A 20823-nucleotide genomic window follows, 5' to 3' on the forward strand; every position below is an offset into this window, starting at 1 on the left:
AAGCCCTGATGCGCCCGGGCACCCTCGGCCTCTCGCGGGCCGCTCCCCCGGCTCCGGCTCCGGCTGGGGGCACCCGGCCCGCTTCCCTCCGCCCCCGGGCGGGGAGGGGGCAGGCGCGTCATGGGGCCCGGCCAATCGCTCGGCAGGTGCCCGAGGAGCCCCGCCTGCCGCCCCGGCCTCTTGCATCATGAGCCCCGCCGCGGGGGGGCCCTGCCCGGGCGGAGCGCGGACCTGCCGCGCCCGGACGGTGACCCCCCTCCGCGCGCTCCCCACGGGAAAAATCTGGCCACTTGTGTCTGTGATTCACCCCCCCCCCCCGCCAAGCAAAGAGCGTCTGAGTTTTCGGGGTCTCCGGGCAGGGGATGATGCAGGAGGCGAGCTTGGTCCTGGGTAGAGCCTTTGGCTTCCAGCGCTGGGACCCCACTTGGCAGCTCACCCGGCCATAGCAACCCCCGGCGCTAGTCCTTCCCCCGCGCCCCGCTCAGAGGCAGGTGCCCCTGGGGAGGGAAGGGGACTTGCTCCCCGCTCCCTAAGAGCCTTGCAGAGCAGAGGGCGCCAGGATGAGAGTTCACCCCCCACCCGGAGAGCTGTGTGCAAAGGTCTCTTCAGCCCCTGGCCCCTGCTGGGAGGCCACAATCCTCTTATTGTGACCTCACTGCTGGTTGCCACGGAGGTGGCTGATGTCACAGGCAGAGGATTTTGACATCACTGGGCCGGAGAAGGATGCTGGACTCGCACAAAAGGGCCTGGTGCTATGAAAGGGGAGCAGAAATCCGGCCCTCTCCAGACTCTCAGCAGCTCCTGGTTAGAAGGTTATGACTTAAGAGACAAGAGAAACAAACAAAGCACTTCCTTCCCTGATCCCAGTGGCTTCACTGGCTCCATTGAATCCATTTGTTTAAAATGACCATTTGCAAAATGTTTGGTGCAGCCAGGAGAGCACTGGGGGCTGGTGCTTATTTCCTTTCAGAGACTCAGGGACTTTAAGGCCAGCAGGGACCATCATCATCTAGTCTGACCTGCAGGCCACAGAACCTCGCCCACCCACTGCTGTAAGCCACCCCTCACCTCTGGCTGGCTTTCAATAAACACTGCACAAGAACCAAACAACACGGACCCAAGAAGCCAGAATCAGCTGACTGAGTCACTCCACAAAACGACATGCTTTTCTGCCTGTACAGTGTCAGGGAAGTTTGCGGGATAGCAGGGGACTCCAGCTGCAGCTTGTGGGATTTCTGCCTGGGACAGAGCTAGGAGACACACAACAATGGGAGGGGAATTGTGGGTGTTGGTGTGCCAGATGGCAGGGGAGAGGGTTACTATCTGACCCAGCCCCCACACCAAGATGCTCTTTAATCTACATGCAAAAATTCTAACCAGAAGTAATGACAAATCCAATTCAAACTGACACTGCAAACCGGCTGCTCTCTCCCTGCGGTGCCGAGGGGCAGCAGGGTCTGTCAGACCACCCACTGGGGTTACTATATCTTGAGCTAGAGGGGAGCAGCTACTTTCACTCTACATTTCTCTCAGCAGCCCCTTAGCATCATTTAAATGCAGGTGCATGTGTGCACACGTGTGTACGAGCAACAAGCAAACACTTGCAGCGATTTTCCAAAGGGCCGGTTGAAGGAAAGGACTTTCTGAAACCCCAGAGTAAAGGAAACTCAACCCAGTTCTGACCAGGGTGACCAGATGTCCCGATTTTATAGGGACAGTCCTGATATTTGGGGCTTTGTCTTATATAGTCGCCTAACTTTTCACACTTGCTCTCTGGTCACTAGTTCTGACCGGGACATCGTCACAAAGATCTGCCCGACATGATAAACTGGCAGATTCCAGCCCGTGGCAGGGCTGCAAACAGAGAATAATCAGCAAATCTAAAATATTGCAAAACACAACAACCAGTCCCTTATCTGCCCCCACACACCCCTTCTGTCCATCCCCAGGCCCTCTGTCTTTTCCAAGACATTGGTCACCATGTTAGCCAGCACGAGACACATTTCAAAGGTGCCGTGACCGGTTCCCACGTGCACTGGGGCAGTTTAGAACCAACTCCACACGCTCCAAGCACCAACAAGAGTGGGAAACACTAGAGAAAACAAACCCCCAGCGAGACACAGTTGTTTCCTGGGGAGATGCTACGTTCTCCCCCACACTGGAAGAGGCTGGACCTCTCCCCAGAACCCCCAGCAGGTGGGGACGGCAGAGTTACCTCTGCCTAGGCCTCTGAGTGTTGTTCACAGAGTTCCTTTCCAGGGCAGTGATGGAGTCTGCAATACAGCGGGGCAGACGGGGGATCCTGAGACCACCGCGCGTGAATTTCTGCCCTGGGGTTGCTATGGTAATACAGCTGCCCTGCTGCAAACCCCAGGGTAGATGCCCTGCACAGGGGTAAAGCCGTTTGACACGGGGGTAAGTTGCAGCAGCACGAGTCCTCTGGGCGGGTGTTTACACTGGCGGTTGCAGCGAGGCAGCAAGCCCTGGGCGACCTCCCAAATAGACAGTCCCCGAGTTACATGAATTTCAGCTGGATTGGGCCCTTGGTACCGGAACGGCGCTCAGATGCCAGGATCCACTTGCAGCAAAACTGGCAGCCAAGGCTGCGGCACCTCATGGCCTGGCTCCTTTGACAGACGCCCTGAGTTCCTGCAGGCTTGGCTGGTCTCTGGGCTGTATTATTCCTCCCGACTCCTGCCCTGGCTCAGAAGGGGTTAAATCCCTCGGCCTCTGGCGCTGGGTTTCCTACAGCTGCTGGGTCAAAAATGTCTCTGGGAGCAGCCAGTGGGGGCCGGGCTGCGCACACAGGAAATAGCCGGGCTCGCCAGCTTTCCTCCCACTCTCCCAGGCGGCTCAGAAGACGGGGCTCCCAGCAGGGCTGAGCCAGCCTGGGCCACGGGGCCTGCCTGGCTCGCTGGGGCAGGGAGCTGAGCAGCCGTGTAGCAGACTCCCATGGGCTGCAGAGACAGGACAGGCTGGGGCTGTGCAGAGCAGCTGGCCACTGACCGGGGGCCGGGGTCTCGGCTCTTGCTAGGGGCTGTGGGGATGAGGCTGTGGGGGGGGGAGTGGGGCTCTGGGGGGTTGGGGAATGGGCTGTGCCCAGGCTGCTGGTTCTTCTACTTGTCTCCAGCCGCCAGCTTGCATGATAATCAGCGAAAGACACTTTAACCCACCTGCTACCTTGCTAGCGCCATGCCCCCCTTCTGGCTGCCACGTCCACACTGCACACAAAGGGGGTTAAAGCAGCGAAGACATGGTGGAACCTGGCTTTAACTTGGGTCGGCAGCGTGAGTTAAAGCGGCTACCCTGAGCTAGAGGCCAGTGGCCGTGTGCTCGCTGCTCCTTTAACCCGAGTGAAGGAGACAGATTTATTTCCACGTCAGCCCACGCTGAGCCACGGGGAAGGGGACCTGGTGCCCACAAGAGGATCTGACTCCTGCCCTCCCCCTGCCCCCCGAGTGTTTGGAGCCCGTCCTGGGGCGATGGAGCCTCCTTGCTGGTCTGTGCAGCGCAGCACATGCTGGCCGGGCCCTACAACACCGACAGAGGCTGTTCTGCTTGAAGCCCCCTGCTCTGGCTGCCTAACCCCCTTGGGCAATGCCCCCCGAGCTGCCTGTTCCCAGTGCCAGCTCCCCACTCCTCTTGCTGCTAGCCAGGTGCCCCCCCGTGGCTAGGAAACAGCGCAGAGACGTCAGCCCCGGGAAGGGCCCGGGCTAGGAGAACCAAGGCCCTGGCTGCTCTGTGAAGAATCAGCCGGATCTGCTGACTCAGCTGTAATTGGTTTCCTGCCAAGAACTAGGTGAAGGGTCTGGGCTCAGGGGAGCTACAGTAATCCTGGCAGCCGTGTGGGGGGGAAAACGTGTGTGTGTATGTGTCGGGGGGGGGGCATGCTTTCAGGGACTGGGCTCCAGCTCCCCGCCCCCTGGCTTGGTAAAAGGGCAGGTGCTGCTGGAGCTGCTTGCTGATGTTCAGCGGCGGTCGAGCCGCAGCAGGAGCCTCGTGCGAGGGGCCAGAGCCCAGCTCCTGCTGGTGCTCAGTGCCTCTGTCCCTCTGGCAGCCGGACGGACCCCTCGGGTTTACCCCTTGCCCTCCAGCTGGCAGCTGCCAGGGCCCCGCAGCCCCTGGTGCTGCCCCCTCTGTGCAAGGCCCAGCCGCACGGCTTCCTGAAGGGCGGTTTGTGCCGGGCAGGGAGACGGTGACGGGGCCGGCAGTTGTTGTCTCTCTTTAGTCCAGCACCATTCCCCCTGGCCAGGGCCGGGGGGCGGCTGGCGGTTGCCCCATGCACCAGCTCAAAGTCAGAAGGAAAAGCAATCGCGGTGCAGGGATCGGCTTGTCGGCCCCGCAGCCCCGAGCTGGTCCCTGCGCGGCTGCCTGGCTCCGGAATTGTGTCAGCTCCAGGTGGCACGGCTGCCGCTGCAGCCCCACTCGGCCGGCATCATGCCGTGCAGGGGGGAAATGCCCCCTTGGGAAGCTGTGGCCCTTCCAAGTGCCCCACAGGCAAGCAGGGCACAGCGTCATGCTGCCCGTGTGCGCCAACCGGGGCGGCTGAGCAAACCAGGCTCCCTCGGGCGGCCCAGGCCGGCATCCAGGAGCAGCAGCTGGGAAGTGCTGTCTGCCACTGCGGGATCCAGGAAGTGAAACTAGCGAAAAGTCCCTCTCAGCCTCCCTCTGGGAGGGGGGGTTTCCATGGTGACAGTGATGGCAGTGGGTGTTTCCCTGGGGAGATCCCCATGGCCAAGGTCCTGCTGGAAATTTCCCCTCCACCAGAGAGCCCAGGCTGCAGGGCTGGGACCCCGCCACCAGCCTCACCAAGGAGGGGGTTGGTTGAGGCCATGGTGACTTTGTGGGGCGGGGGGAGACCCTGCTGGGTCCATCTGCCCCGAACACTCTGGGAGCGGAGACCAGGGCCGGTTTATCCCTCCCATGAGGCTGTGGAAGTCAGGCTTTGGCAGTCCCACCCCCCCCCTCCCAGCCCTGAGTGGGCGTTTGCCAACATCCCAGGTGTGCCCACACCGTGGGGCTGCCCACAAGCCAACAGAAGAGCGCCGTGCTGTGTCAAGTGTCTGTGTGGGACTCGGGTCCCCCTGTGCCCGTGGCAGCTGGCCCGCTGGGCAGGAGAGGTGCTGCCCCCACCCTGGTGAAACCGGGAGTCCTCACAGATTTGGACAATGGCAGAAACCCGCCCCAGGAGCCAATCCCCAGCACAGGACTGGGCCATGAGCTCGCTCCTGCTGCTCCAGGGATGGCACTGTCAGTGTGGTGCCACTCCCGTGGGCAGCCCCAGTGCCCAGCCCCAGTGCCAGGGAGAGGGTGCAGCAGGGATGGGTGCCCCGGCGCATCTCACAGGAGCATGGTGAGACGTCTGACCATCTGCTCAGCATGCCACCGAAAGGGGGTGTGGGGGCTCTGCTAGCCCCATTTCACCATTATTGCAAGGCATTTGCAGAGTAACCGAACAGCCAGGCTAGTGGGATCCCAAAGAGGCGGGAGGCTGTGAAACTTGTCACCTCAGGTGGGGGAGTCCCCCTCCCATGCTGCCATCCAGGGAGAGACCCTGGGCTCCCAACCTGGCTGACTCCGAGCACAGGACTACAGGGAGGCTGGGCCCTTCTCCCCAGGGACCTGGGGTCGGGGTGGGCCTTGCACTGAGATTAGACGCTCTGCCAGCCCGACGTGCAGGGAGGGGGAGGGGACTACAGCTGAGCTGTGACTCCCATACACGGGTGCCCTGTGCGGGCCACCAGCCAGGGCTGCTCCTCTCCCCACCCCCGGTGTGGGTAGCCATGTCTGCCAGCCAAGAGCCAGGGATCAAGGGCAGAAGAGAACACCCTCCCCCTGACCCCCTAATGCCTACTGCTCAGCCCTGGGGGATGGGGCCAGAGGAGACAAAGGGGAGCAGGCTGGGCACCGGCCTGGAGGGGCTGGACGCCCCTGAGCCCCACAACCCTGCAAGATGCTCTGGCACGGGGCTGACTCACCTGTCTGGGCCACTAACCACAGGGTGCGGCAAGCGACCAGGCTGAAGAGTTTGGTTCTACTGCCCCCTGCAGGGCATCCCTGGCCAGAGGGTCAGAGACAGTCACCCCACGTGGGCCTGGCCATGTCCCATTTCTAGCCCATTGCACCCCCAGGCTCCTCCTGGCTCCCGGCCCGCTGCTCTCCTGCCAGAACGACCCTCGCTTTCAACCGAGCATTGGCCCGCTGGCCCCGGGGCAGGGGAGCACCTGACAAGCTCGTTAAGTGTCTTCCGCCGCCGGGGGCTACGCGGGGTCAGCGTGATCAATAGGGGAAACTGACACAGCACAGATGCCCCGACTCCGCATCCTGCCCCCCAGGACCTGGGGCAGAGACAAGGGAGGCTCCCAGTAGGTGAGCCAGGGCCTGGAGAGGAACGATGGGACCACTGCAAACCCCTCTGAGAGCTGCTAAGCAGCCCCCTCACCCAGCCAGCCAGCCAGTTGCCCCCCCCCCCCGCCACCCAGCCACCCCCCTGTTGCCCAGCCAGCTGTCCCCTCCTTTTGCAGCTGCAGCTCCAGGGCCACGCTTTCCAGCGAGGCCGGCTGCAGTTACCACCAGCCCCGGCCCACAGGTTGCCTGGCAAAGCGGCATTTGGTAGCAGGGGGCTGGGAAGCTCTGGGAACATGTGGCCCCATCCTTCATTGTTGCTGACACAGCCATAGGCCATTAACACACCGGGGCGGGGGGAAGGTTCAGAGCATCTGGCCAGGTGCCGGTCCTGACCCTAGAGGCCCCGAAGCCTTGCCGTCTATAGCTCCTGGACTCTTAGTTCTTGGCTCTGATCATGAGACTGCATGTAACGGGGTCACCGCCTCCGAGCACCCCGTCATGGCATGGCCCTGCAGCATCCTTGCCTCAGTTTCCCCTCAGTGACTTGGCTGTCTGGCCTGCTGGAAAGACAGAGTCTTCTGGCCAGCTGCAGGCTGCACCCAGCACCTCCAGTCTGAGGAGCTGCTCTGCCAGTCACTCAGACACTTGGCACCCCACACCCTTCCGCCCAGCTGAACTTCCCAGGCTGCCTGGCCTGGCCCCAGTGTGTTGCTCCCGGCTCTTTCCCCAGCAGCTGCTCCCAGGCCCACCTGGCTGGAGTCAAGTCTCCTGCACACTCCAGGCCCCTGCTGAAGCCCCTAGTGTCTCTCAGGCCCGGGGCCTTCCCTTCTCTGTCCCAGAGGCCAGGGCAGGGCACATGGGAGCCAGCTAGGTCACAGGGAGGCTGAGAGCCAGCTCCCTTTAAAGGGCCAGTCATCACTGCAGCTGAGTGGCTGGAGCAGGGGAGTTAATGAAGAATCAAATGCACATGAATAACAAGAGCACACAGGTGCCCAGGGCATTTTATTGGTTTGCAGGGGAAGAAGACGAGGAAGCTTGATTATTTTTCCACTTCCCCAGATAGTGCTGGGCATTACACAGACCCTCCAATGCGCTGGCATTACACAATTCCTCCCCCCCCGCCCCCCGTGCTGGGCGTTATACAACCCACCCCCATGTGCTGGGCATTACACAGACCCCCCCCCCAGTGTGCTGGGCATTACACAATTCCTCCCCCACCCCGTGCTGGGCGTTATACAACCCACCCCCATGTGCTGGGCATTACACCCTCCCCACCCTGCCCATGTGCTGGGCATTATACAGACCTTCCACTGTGCTGGGAATTACACGGATACCCCACAGAGTGCCGAGTGCTACACAGACCCCCCCCCCACATCCAACGTGCTGAGCATTACACAGACAGCCCCAGTGTGCTGGGCGTTACACAGACACCCCCACCCCCCAGAGTGCTGGGTGTTACATGGACCCTCCCCGCACTGTGCTGGATGTTACACAGACACCGCCCCCCCCCCCGTTTGCTGGGCATGACACACACACCCCCCAGTGTGCTGGGTGTTAGACAGCCCCCTCCCCCCATGCGCTGGGCATTATACAGACCGCCCCCGCCCCAGCCCCCCCCGCACCAGCCAGTGAACAGTGCCCCTGGAGTGGCCAGAGGAGGGGGCTGTAACAACATGACCCTGCCTCCTCCCATGAGCCTGCCCCAGTTGCCCCCTGCCAGCCGGGGAGGGGAGCCCTGGCCTCCCGGCTGGCAGGGCAGAGGGCTGAGCCCTGGGCCAGCCCGCTCAGCACCGCCCCTACACCATCTCCAGGCAGGTGGAGAGTGATGCCCGGCGCCTGGAGCTGGGGCGCTGCCCATCCCGTGCCCGGCCCACGCAGCCAGCATCGCTGGCCAGGAGCCACAGCTCCTTCCGGAAGCGCACGCCCACGAAGGCGTAGAGCACGGGGTTCAGGCAGCAGCGGGCGAAGGCCAGGCCATTGGTCACCACCAGAGCCAGGTCCTTGCGGCGGCTCTGGGCACAGCTCATCTCCCGGCTGCCTAGCATGTCGGCCGTGTCCAGCAGCACCACCAGGCTGTAGGGCAGCTGGAGGACCACAAAGACAAGCACCAGGGCCAGGATGACGCGCAGGGCCTTGTGCCGCTGGAAGCTGCGGGCAGCCAGCAGGGTGCGGGCCACGGCCGTGTAGCAGGAGGCCATGACCAGGAAGGGTAGCACGAAGCCCAGGATGACCTGGGCCAGGTTGGTGGCTCCCCGGGCTGCCTTGGAAATGCCGGCAGGGAAGAGCACCCTGCAGAGCTCGCGGCCCTGGTGCCGCTTGGCCTGGCTGTAGACGAACTGGGGCAGTGCCAACAGGGTGGAGAGCAGCCAGGCCAGCCCGGCGGCGAGCCAGCCGTAGCAGCGGGCCCGGGGGCGCAGGCGGCAGGCAACTTGCGCCCGGACGATGGTCATGTAGCGGTCCACGCTGATGCAGGTCAGGAAGAGGAAGCCGCTGTAGAAGTTGAGGGCGTAGAAGCCCTGCAGGGTCTGGCAGGCGCTGGTGCCCAGCAGCCAGCCCTGCAGCGCACCCGTCACGGCAAAGGGCAGCGAGGTCAGCAGCAGCAGCAGGTCGGCCACGGCCAGGTGCAGCAGGCAGACGTCGGTCACGGAGCGGGCCTGGCGGTAGCGGGCGTGGGTGAGCAGCACCAGCCCGTTCCCCGCCACGCCCAGCAGCGACAGCAGCAGGTAGGCGGCCGGCTGGTAGGTGCGGGCAAAGTCCTGCACGGGCCCCTTCTCGCACAGCTCGGGCAGGGGGCTGCCCCCGTCCGGGAACAGCCCATCCTCGTCCTCATAGTAGAAGTCGGTGGTGACCGGGGGCTCGGCCGCCCAGGGGCTGAAGGTCTGTGAGGGTGAAACTTCGTCAGGGTCATTAGCAAGAAGCTTCGCTGAACAACGCAGCACCGCACAACGACACAACGTGGCATCCCACAGCCACAGTACACAGAAACACAACACAGCACCGCTACACAGCCCTACACAACAACACAGCACGGCACTGCACAGCCACAGCACACAGCAACACAACACAGCACCGCTACACAGCTACAGCACACGGCAACACAACACAGCACCGCTACACAGCCCTACACAACAACACAGCACGGCACTGCTCAGCCACAGCACTACACAACAACACAGCATGGCACTGCTCAGCCACAGCACTACACAACAACACAGCACGGCACTGCACAGCCACAGCACACAGCAACACAACACAGCACCGCTACACAGCTACAGCACACGGCAACACAACACAGCACCGCTACACAGCCCTACACAACAACACAGCACGGCACTGCTCAGCCACAGCACTACACAACAACACAGCACAGCACTGCACAGCCACAGCACACAGCAACACAACACAGCACCGCTACACAGCTACAGCACTCAGCAACACAACACAGCACCGCTACACAGCCCTACACAACAACACAGCACGGCACTGCACAGCCACAGCACACAGCAACACAACACAGCACCACACAGCTATAGCACACAGCCCTACACAACAACACAGCACGGCACTGCACAGCCACAGCACTACACAACAACACAGCACAGCACTGCACAGCCACAGCACACAGCAACACAACACAGCACCACAGCTACAGCACACAGCACTACACAACAACACAGAATGGCACTGCACAGCCACAGCACCGCAGAACACAACATAGCACCGTGGTTACACCACACAGCAACACAACACAGCACTGCAATGCAACGTATTAACACAACACAGCACTGCAATACAGCACAGTACACCAACACTGCACAGCACCGCACAGCAACACAGGAACACCACACAGCTACAGAGCAACACAACACAGCATCACACCATAGAGCAACACAACACAGCACCAGACAGCACAGCTACCCAGCAACACAATACAGCATTCCACTGCAACGCTGCTCTGCACCACAACACCCCACAGCAAAACAACACCGCACAGCACCACACACCAGGTCACAGCACCGCACAGCAACCCACAGCACTGCAGAGCAAGGGGATCAATGTCCATTGCACAAGCCCCGCTCAACCAGCCCTGCAGCCCAGCCCGGGACCCGCACCCCCAGGGACATGCTGCCAGGCTGGGCAGCTGGAAGGGTCCTGTGCCAGTCTGGTGCTGGCCCCCCATTGCCCCGCCTTGCACAGACCCCAGAGAGAAGCTGAGTCTCTCTGGCCCCTCAGCCCGGGTCCCCTGCTGGGGCTGCCAGTGAGGGGGCTGGCTGGTGCCCGCTGGGTTGGTGGGTTTGTGTGATGTGGGCGCCTGTCCTGTAGGAGCTAGGCTGAGCCCAGGGGAGATGGCTGGTGCCTCGGGACGGGGCCTGCCACACCAAGAGCCACTGGATTCAGTGACTGCGTTTCTGTCTCACACCCAGCCCTGATCAGCGGGGGCGATTTCCGGGCTGCCAGTTGTGAGAGCTACTGTGTCACTCCCTGGGCTGGGGACTCGTGTGCCGGGGGCTGCCAGGTAGGGAGAGGGCCAGGCTGGCATGACGCCCTGCAGGAAGGGGGAGCGGCAGCCTCGTCTGTGGTTTCCTTTAACTCCTGGAAGCCTGGCAGCGTGGGCACCTGGGCAGCACCCCCAGCCCTGGGCTGCAGCTCGAGGCCCTGAACAGCTCGGCATTTCACTGACGAACAACGAAAGTGTCAGTGACCAGAGTGCGAAACGGGAGCGTCATGGAGGGGACAGGTGCTCAGCACCCTGAACTGGAGCTGCCTGGAGCTCGGCACCCAGAACCAGAGCTGCCTGACACTCGGCACCCAGAACTGGTGTTCAGCACCCAGAACCAGAGCTCAGCACCCCAAACTGGAACTCGGCACCCAGAACTGGAGCTGCCTGGAGCTCAACACCCAGAACCGGAGCTTGGCACCCAGAACCAGAGCTGCCAGGAGCTCGGCACCCCGAACCGGAGCTGCCTGACACTCGGCACCCAGAACTGGTGTTCAGCACCCAGAACCAGAGCTCAGCACCCCAAACTGGAACTCGGCACCCAGAACTGGAGCTGCCTGGAGCTCAACACCCAGAACCGGAGCTTGGCACCCAGAACCGGAGCTGCCTGGAGCTTGGCACCCAGAACCAGAGCTCGGCACCCTGAACCGGACCTCGGCACCCAGAACCGGAGCTGCCTGGAACTCGGCACCCCGAACCGGAGCTCGGCACCCTGAACCGGAGCTGCTCAGAGCTCGACATTCAGGCCTGGAGTTGCGGTCACTGACCCATGCTGGGCCTGAGTCTCTGTAGATCAGGTGCCCATGGGGTGAGGTGAGGGTGCGTCTGTCTCATGAGTTGTGTCAGGCCCCACAGACAGGCACTGGGACCCCACACAGTGATGCTGCGCTGAGCCTGGATGCACCGGTGGACATACACCGGCATTCAGACATGGGGAACGTGCTGTCCTTCGTGGGGGGATTTCCCAGGGGCCGGCAGGTCTTTTCCCCTTTGTGGCTGCCTGAATTGCTAATCAAGATGTTTGGGGGAAGAAACGTGTAAAACCCGTTGAGCTTCTCTGGACCCCGGGGTGATCAGATGTCCTCTGGGATGCCCCTGGACACCTGGGGCCAGCCCTGCCTGGAGACCCCGCTCTGGATCCCATCCCATCAGAGCGCAGATTCTGTCCCTTGCGGCTCAGACCCGCGCGGAGCCAGAGCCCAGCTCGGGTAAATCGGCAAACTGAGTGCTGCTGACTCAGGGAAACTGCCGTGGTTATACCAGCAATTTGGCCCTGGCCTGCAGTTTCCTTCTGACTGGGCTGCGCGCTGAACCCTAAGGGGCTGCAAACCCCAGCAACTGGGCCTGGCTTCCCTTCTCCTGCCTCACAGCAGCCCTTGGGCCCCACACTACGGGCGGCTGCTCATGGTGTCTTGGGGCCGGACGGAGCCCAAGAACTGCCCAGGGACAGTGTGATTTCCCAGCGGCCCCACGCTGGCCTTTCCCAACTGCCCAGCCCCTGAGACCCCAGTGTGGAGCTTTGCCCTGCCTTTGGGACATGGGACCCACAGTGTCTGTGCCTGGTGGGCTGGGCAGAGAGTAGCTATCCTGCAGAGCCAGCTTTGGAGCTCTGTGTGGGTTCAGGGGTCAGCATGGAGCTCACTGCAGGATTGGGGCCCCGACGTCCCTTTCTGCTCCCAGCCCCCAGGCTCCGGGCTTGGAACCCATCCCAGCCTGCATGGGCTGGAGGATCCCAGGTGGGCCCATGTGGGACCAGGTGCTCATGACTCAAACCCACGATCGGAAAAACCAATCAGAGAAAATGGTTTTACATTCAAACAAGCAAGTGGTGTCCCCTCCCCTGCCCCGGAAAGCCCCCGCAGCCCCTCACCTGGTTTGGGGGAGGCATCTCTGTCATTGTGAAGCTGCAGTAAGCGTCCCGCTTCTTCGAGGCTCTGCCGTGGCCACCCCCGAGTGCGACGCGGCCTGTGGTTTGACCACGTGCCCTACCTGATACCGAGAGCTGATCTCAGAATCCAAGACCTGCCCCCACGGGACCTGAGCGCCGGAGGTGACCCCAGGGCGGGGTGAGGCCCTGCGTCGGTGACAAGAGGCATCCAGCCAACACCCTGAGCGCTGGTGCCAGATTGAACAGAGCACAGTTCCGCGCCCCACGCTTCGTGGAAATGGGCCCTGTGGTACGTGGCAGGGTGGGTGCCCCGGCCATGGGGATGTAGGCTGCAGAGCGCGAGAGCTGCCAGCAAACTGAACGGAAACCCCATGAGCATGCGTGGGCTGGGGCCAAGGGAGCGAGCCTGGGTCGGCGCACCCTGCTCAGCCCCAGAGCCCTGGGCACGCGGTGCCTGCCGGGCCTTTGCTTCTCCAGCTGCCGTTGGTGTCAGCTGCCCTGCTAGCCCATGGTCAGGGCGCGGGGTGCTGGGCCTGACCCCTGGGAGACAGGCCTGGAAACGAGCCGCTCATGAATCGGGGGCCACTTACTGGGATGAACTTGTCTGGAGTCCCCCGAGAAGCCCCCACAACGGTGTGATGGAGCTGGGGCTACACAGCCTGGGAGCTCTCGGGGGCCGGGACCAGCGAGATGTTTTGGGCTTGTGCGGCACCCAGCACAATAGGCCCCTGCTCCAGGACAGGGCTCCTGGGTGCTGCCGTAATGCACCAAATAAGCTACAGCACCCAGCGCAATGGGTCCCAGGGCTCCTGGGCGCTACCGTAATGCACCTAGTAACGTACAGCACCCAGCCACAGTGAGGTCCGGGGCCATGACAGGGCTTCTGTGTCGCAGATAACACGAATCGTGCCAGACCCTTGGCTGCTGTGGACCAGTGTAGCTGAATGAATGGAACGAGGCCAAGTCCCACCAGCGGGGCTCTGGCCCCACTGACACCAATGGGGCTCTGGCCTGCTGCTCCCAGCCCTGTGACAGGGACTCACCCTCCCTAAGGAACCAGGACAGTCCCTCTTTCAGGACGCAGCTTCACACAGGAAACAGTTTGTTCTTGGACCAAGGGGCAGCTGCTGTCATCACAACCCCCCGGGGGGCTCCCTGGAGGCTGAGCCCTTCTGGCCCAGCAGAGGTGTCACCCCAGACGGTCCCGCTCCAATACACTGGGGGGATTTATGACTTGACCCCCACAAAAATTCTTAAGCTTTTTATTACCATGCAGATTAGGGCATGGCAGGGGAGGGGGAGGGCGAGGGGGAGGGGAACCGCTTTTCTCTCCGTGTCGGCAGCAAATCGATTCCCGTCATTAATAGGCTTTCTGCCTTTTGCAGTTATAATCTCACAATCCCCCCTTTCTCCGAGGCTCGAGTCATCTTTGCAATGGCTTATCCCTGCTTTGCCTTTCAGACCCCCACACCCCAGCTGCCAACACCAGTCCACCAGCCAGCCTGGGCTGCCTGGGAACGGGGGCGGGGGGGTGTCCCTTTAAAATTTGTGAGCCTTCTACTGGTGCTCACCGTGTCCTGGGTTTCAGAAGCCGCTTGACCCCCATCAGTGCAGCCGTGTGTGCATGGAGCCAGGCCTGGCATGTTGTATCTAGCCAGTACACGTGGTCTTTGGGCCCCACCATGCCTGTGGGGTTCCTTCCTCTGAGCATTGTTGTGCAAGGAGCAAAGGACACAACAGCCCAAAGGACACAGCTGGGCTGTGGCTCTTACCATCCCTCTCGCCGTTTCCATGTGCTGCTGCTCTGGGCTTTGACTCCCCCGCTCCACTAGTGCCAAGAAAGGGGCAGCTGCCACGCCCTGGCAAGCTGGCAGCAAGGGGCAGTGAGCGGGGGGGGAGCGCTTGGCGGGGCAGCGGCCCCTCCTCACCAGGGGAGAATGCAAAGTGGCCCGTAGGAGTTGTGTGGGGCGGGGTGGCATGGAGGGGTCAGCCCAGCTTCTGCTTGGACCAGCACACAGTGACTGTCATTCATGGCCCCCCATGGCCATAGGCGCGGAAAGTAAGGGTGCGGGGGAGGTGCTGCAGAACCCCCAGGTTTTATGCAGGGCTGCTGGCCCTGCACCCCGCTCCCCAGCTGCTGGCTCCATGCATAAAACCTGGGGGTGTTTCCCACGCCTATGCCCTGCTCCTGGCCCTCCACCCACACTCTGCTCCCCAATCCCTCATCTCACCTGGGGCTTGGGTCCTGGCTGCCGGCCCCACCCCCGCTCCCAGGACTCCGCTCCCGGGGCCCACCCCACTCCTAGCCCAACGCCCTGGGTGCTGCTCCTAGGGTCCTGGCTGCTGGCCCCTGCCCAGGGCTCCACGCCCACCCCCAGCTGTGGCCTCGGTCCCCTTACCCCCGTCCAGGTCCCCACTCCCGGAGACACAGCTCTGCTCCCAGCCTTGGTGCGGGGTGGGGGGTGGACAGGGGCAAGGGGGCTGGCTTTCAGCTGCAGAGATGGGCCAGAGGGAAACGGGCTTCGCAGCCACCTTGTTGCTTCCCTCTGTGCCCCTGGGGGAGGCGAAAGCTGCCTCAGAGCCAGGGTGGGGCTGCTGGTTTGGGGGTGCCCTCCTGCCGCTTAGGCAGGGGCCTGGCCAGGTGGCTCCAGCCCCTACACAACCCAGCCCACAAGCCAAGAGCTGCTTCGCTTCTGAGTAACTAACTGTGTCCCTGCCCCCGGGCCCGCTGCACCTGGGATTCTCTGTTCTCTCTTTCGCCCTCCGACCAGGCCCTGCTAACAGGAAACAGCCACGTCGCCCACCACCGAGCAGGACCCAGACATCCTCCCAGGCCTGGCCCCGTCTGGCTCCTGGCCCCCGCCTGCCCCGGGGTGCAGGGATGAGCGCCCTTCAGCCGGGCTTGGCTCCCTGGGGCTCCCCCTAAATCCAGGAAGACGCCAGCTCCGTGGATGTGGGGGAGCCCCCTGCACGGGGGCGGCCAATCGGGGCTGCCATCTCTGACCCTGGCTCCTGCAGGTTCTGAGCCCTGGCCCCACAGACATCCCTCTCACCATCAATAGCCAGGGACTGTGGGGGGCTGCCAGGGGCCGAGGGAAAGCCAGGGTGGGCGTGCTAAGCCGCAGGGCCAGAGGAGGCTGGGGTGGGCTCCTGAGCCATGGGGGGGTTCTTATGTAGGCACGAAGCCCGCTTGCTCCAGCCCCCCCACTGAACGCGCCCAGGGAGGACAGATGACAATGGCCGTTTGGGAGCAGAGAGGCTAAATCCCGTGTCTTTTTTGCACCCGTGGAGAGAGACAGGCGACCCCTAACCCCGAAGGCTTAATCTGCTTGTTGATTACAGGCCGGTTCCACATCTGTCACAACGCCTGCTTTGCAAACGTTGTGGTCACCGTTATCCTGCCCTCACTCCTCCTCCTGCTCTCCCCGGCGTACCCTGCGGGGACCAGGGCTCACGACTACTCAGCGCCAGGCTCTTGCTTGTGGTGTCACTGGAAATACCCAGACCGCTGGAGTCGGCAGCTGCCGGCCTGGAGTGCCCACCCTCGTCCGCAGCTGCGGACTGACCACCCCTGCAGAGGGCCTGTGGCACAGGGCCGTGGCCCGCCAGCTGGGCTGGGAGGGGGGGTGCGTGGGGAGCCTGCTTGGCTGCTGCCCAGCCAGGCCTGCATGCCCCCCAGGGCAAGTTAAGTTGTGTGGCCTCTCCCCAGCGTAAGGCCTGCAGGGGCCTGACAGAGACTCCTGGAGCAGCCCCCCCACCCCCGGTTCCATCCCCTGCTCTCTCTGAAGAGGGCTCTCGTGCTCCGGCTGCCCTCCCCCCTCCCCCCCGATCCCCACAGGCCCTGGGGGAGGAAGGGGGCAAGCGCTCTGTGCCGGAACAAAAGCCCAACACAGCCTGTGACACAAAATTGCTCATAAAGTCAGGCAAAGCTGGAGCCCAAGAGACTGGTACTGGGGGGCCTGAGCCTGGGGGTTCTGCAGGGAACACCCCAGGGGCTGTGAGGTTCTAGAGATGGGAGGGAATCACCGCCCTGCATGGTGACCAGCGGGATGAGGCTGCTGCCTCTTCCGGACGCTGTTTGTCTGGGGGTGGGGGTCACTCAGCTTCACCATTCCCGCCAGTCATGTCCTGAGACCCACCAGACAGTGCTGGGCTTCATCGTCCTGGTCCTGGCGACGCCCTAGCCAGAGCGGGCCAGGCAGAAGGAACTGATGCCACCTCCACCGGCTCCTGGTCTGAATGGCACCTGGGACGTCAGACTTAGGGTCCTGCTGTCAGCACCTCTGGGCCATTTTCCTTTGTTCTCCTCTCTCCTGACCCTCTCTCTGTCTCAGGCTAATGAGAACCCGTATGAGGCTGCCCAGACAACTGCACCTTTTGCAACAGAGCAGTGAGCCTGCACCTGGAGGAAGCTAAAAGCAATACCGTAAGCAAGCCCAACACTGGTACGAGTTTGCCAGGTCTCAGCGTGGCTGGTCAGACCGTGGGCTGGGCCCGTTTTTCCAGCAGTGAGGTTAAGTGAGAGTCAACAGAGACAGAAGCTGCATTTTCCCTCTTAGCTGTTCGTTTCTCTCCCCTTTCCTGTGCGTTTGTCTTGTTTTGTAGGGAACCCACCTCAGCTCCTGTAACGAGGCTGGTTCTGGCGGGACCCAAGTGAGAGTGCCAATTCAGGACGAATTGCTTCAAGCAGGGCAGTCACAGCCCAAGGCTGGGTTTTTCCACCTCTAAGGCAAACCAAACCAGCCAGCCAGAGAGGACTTCGGTCTCACCCCACTGGCTAACCACAAGTCACACAAGCAATTCCTTAGACACTCCAGTTTCCCAGTATCTCCACCAGTGCCACTTGTTATGGGGACAAATGGTGATAAAAACCAATACCCCAGTAAAAGAAAAATGGTTTTCTTGATCCCAAAGGCCCAAGCCCCAGACCCAGGTCAATGTACAAATCAGATCTTGCCCACAAATCACGCTGTTGCCAATCCTTTAGAATCTAAAATCTAAAGGTTTATTCCTAAAAGGAAAGAAATACAGATGAGAGCTAGAATGGGTGAAATGGAATCGATGACACCCAGTGATGGGAAAGTTCTTGGTTCAGGCTTGCAGCAGGGATGGAATAAACGGCAGGTTCAAATCAAGTCCCTGGAGAACAGCCCCAACTGGGAGGGTCTTTCAGTCCTTAGTTCAGAGGTCAGGGCAGCCAAGTCCCTCCGGAGGTCGGAAGCAGGACTGAAGACAAGATGGCGGAGCTGCAGCAGCTCTTTACAGTCTCTTGCCGTGTGGTCTCTGCTGTCTGTGTCCCAAGGACAAGCTGCCCATCCCATGGCCTGGAAACACCTCAGAGTTCTGTCCCTCGGCTGAGTCCCCAGGCGTGTCTGCCTTCTCTCAATGGGTCAGTTGTGTCGCTGATGGTCCTTAATGGGCCATCCGGCAGGCTAGGCAGAGCTGACACCCACTTGTCTGGGGTGTCACCCAGAAGCAGAGCAGAAGTTTGAACTTCAGACAGTGTAGAGCCAATATTCATAACTTCAACTAAAAAAATGATACCCACATATAGACAGCATCATCCTAACCAGCAAACCATAACCGTGTCTGAGACACCTCATTTGACCCCCCTTATACAAGATTTGGTGCCACGACAGGACCTTGGTTGCAACAATGATCTATACGGTCCCAGATTAGGTCAATAACGTCACAGCAGGACACACAGCATGGCTCCCCTCCCCACAGCCACAAGGACCCCCCATTCCATTTGCCATGCCCAGCCCCCCTCCAGCCACACGGACCCCCCATTTCCTGTTTCCTCCCCCCTTCCATCACCCTAGTTTGACACATTTGCAAGGGGGAGGCCCAGCACGGAAGTGTCATGAAGCCTCCCCCCCACGATTAGCACCGGGGCAGCCAGAAGTGGGGGGAGAAGTGCCTGCTCCCTGCCCCCGAGCCCGTTGGGTCCAGAAGGCCCCAGAGCTCGGGCTGGGGACCCTGAGCAGCAGCCCCCAGAGCCACAAACAAGGTGCCCTGTGTTTGGCCTCATCCCCAGCACGGAGTGGGGGGGGGCAGCACCCCGGGGGGAGGTGCAATGCACTGGCAGAGGAGCTGCAAGGAGGAAGCCCAAAATGTTCAGGCAGGAGGAGCCATTTGGGACCAAGCTTGAGACCTGCGAAGGGGCTGGGCACCCACCTCCCCAAACTCCAGCCCTTGGGGGTTGCCCTGGGCACCCCAAATAACTGACCACTTCTGAAAACATGCTCAGCTGCACAGAAGTGAGAGCTCCCAACCCCCTTCTGCACCCACCCCCTGCTCTGCACCCCCCCACTGCTCTGCACCCCCACCCCCTTATGCCCCCCACCCCACTGTGCCCCCACCCCCTTCTGCACTCCCATCCCCTGCTCTGTGCTCCCCCACTGCTCTGTGAGCCCCCACTGCTCTGTGACCTCACCCCCTTCTGAACCCCCATCCCCTGCTCTGTGCCCCCCACTGCTCTGTGCCTTCACCCCCTTGTGCCACCCCCACCCCACTGTGCCCCCACCCCCTTCTGCACCCCATCTCCTGCTCTGTGACCCCACCCCCTTCTGCACCCCATCTCCTGCTCTGTGACCCCACCCCACTGCTCTGTGCCCCCACCCCCTTCTGCACCCCCATCTCCTGCTCTGTGACCCCCCACTGCTCTGCACCCCCACCCCACTGCTCTGTGACCCCACCCCCTTCTGCACCCCATCTCCTGCTCTGTGCCCCCATCCCACTGCTCTGTGACCCCACCCCCTTCTGCACCTCCATCCCCTGCTCTGCGACCCCCACCCCACTGCTCTGCGCCCCCCCACTGCTCTGTGCACTCCGTCCCTCCACCTCTGGTGCCTCTCCCCAGGGCTGGATTAACTTCTTGTTGGCCTAGCGCCAACCATCGCTGTGGGCCCCCCCAGGGAATGAAGGGGTCGGGGCAAGAGCACAGTGGGCAGGGTGGATCTGATTTGATTTAAATCACTAGTCAGGAAGATTTGATTTAATCATGGGTTTTTCTACATAGAAGTGCATTCTTCGTGGTTGTTCTAACCTTAGTACATATTCTTCACAACTCAGACAGAGACGTAGGGTTTGTTTTTAGAAGGTACACACTCTGCTTTTTTAAACAGTGATTTATTTTGAAAGCTTTTCAGATGAGTTTTACAGCTATGTCAGAAAACAAAGGATTGTTTGGTTATTTCATTTACCAAAGGTAATTGAAGCAGATATTTATGAAGTCATTGGGAGGTGAACTATCTCCCATTCAAGAGGTTAATCCTTAATTTTTGGAGGATTTTCTTGCCAGGCTGTATTAGGAGGAGAGCATCACCAGACAGACATTTCAATTGTTTTATTTAACTAAAATGACAACATTAAGTATTCTGGATTTTTTTTTTTCAACAGCAAACAGAGTATTTTAACAAAACAAGCATATATCCTTCGCTTCTCACATTTATCTCCAGACTTCTTCTCCTTGTCCAGATCTATTCCGCCCCCCACAATCTTCTATTCATTGAACTTTTTGAAACTTTTCACTTTCAGAGAGAGGTAAGGGATTAAGTCTGTGTACACAAATTTGCAGAGGGACAATAGAGTTGAGGTCTGATATTTCTCATCTCTATATATTATTTAAAAACATTTTTGCTGTTAACAAGCACGTTACCTCTGGAGACACAAATCCACAGTCTGAGAACTGCAAAACTAAGCATCTCGGATGGTATCTTCTGGACTTAGCACCGAGTCCCATTGGGTAGATAGAAAGATTAACCTAATTTAGGCTATACAGAAGTCCCTGGAACCCCATAAAATTGAGTCCCTCATCCATGAACTATTGGAACTCATTTACAAAACTTTTCTTAAACGTGACATGACTATATTGTCTCGTACTACAAAATTATAATTTATGATCCCTATTCCATGATGAGAGATCTTTGCTCTACAATGTGTCTTAATTAAAATGATCGTTAGATAGGTTTTTTCCTCCAAAAGCATTTTATCAAAAAAATCTGATTTAAATTAAAAAATAATCCATTTTTTAAAAATCATTGATTTTTATCCACTGTGAGAGACCCAGACCAGTGGGGTGCAGGAG

General features: G+C 60.6%; 1 protein-coding gene across 1 annotated transcript; it reads right to left on the reverse strand.

Annotated features, from left to right (window-relative positions):
- Positions 1–8144: 8144 nt before the first annotated feature.
- Positions 8145–12743, reverse strand: CCR10 (C-C motif chemokine receptor 10). Its single transcript, XM_077806545.1, has 2 exons — positions 12717–12743; positions 8145–9227 (listed from the first exon to the last, which is right to left on the reverse strand). Exons 1-2 carry the CDS (start codon positions 12741–12743, stop codon positions 8145–8147), a joined length of 1110 nt encoding a protein of 369 aa, XP_077662671.1.
- Positions 12744–20823: the final 8080 nt, after the last annotated feature.

The sequence above is a fragment of the Eretmochelys imbricata genome, chromosome 27 (genome assembly GCF_965152235.1).
Source record: "Eretmochelys imbricata isolate rEreImb1 chromosome 27, rEreImb1.hap1, whole genome shotgun sequence".
Classification (NCBI taxonomy): domain Eukaryota; kingdom Metazoa; phylum Chordata; order Testudines; family Cheloniidae; genus Eretmochelys; species Eretmochelys imbricata.

What these genes read in the sequence shown, in the direction of transcription:
- CCR10 (XM_077806545.1), bottom strand. Translation starts at nt 12,743, where the DNA reads ATGACAGAGATGCCTCCCCCAAACCAG. An exon ending in AGATGCCTCCCCCAAACCAG is followed by an intron (nt 9,228 to 12,716) that starts GTGAGGGGCTGC and finishes TCACCCTCACAG; the next exon opens with ACCTTCAGCCCCTGGGCGGC.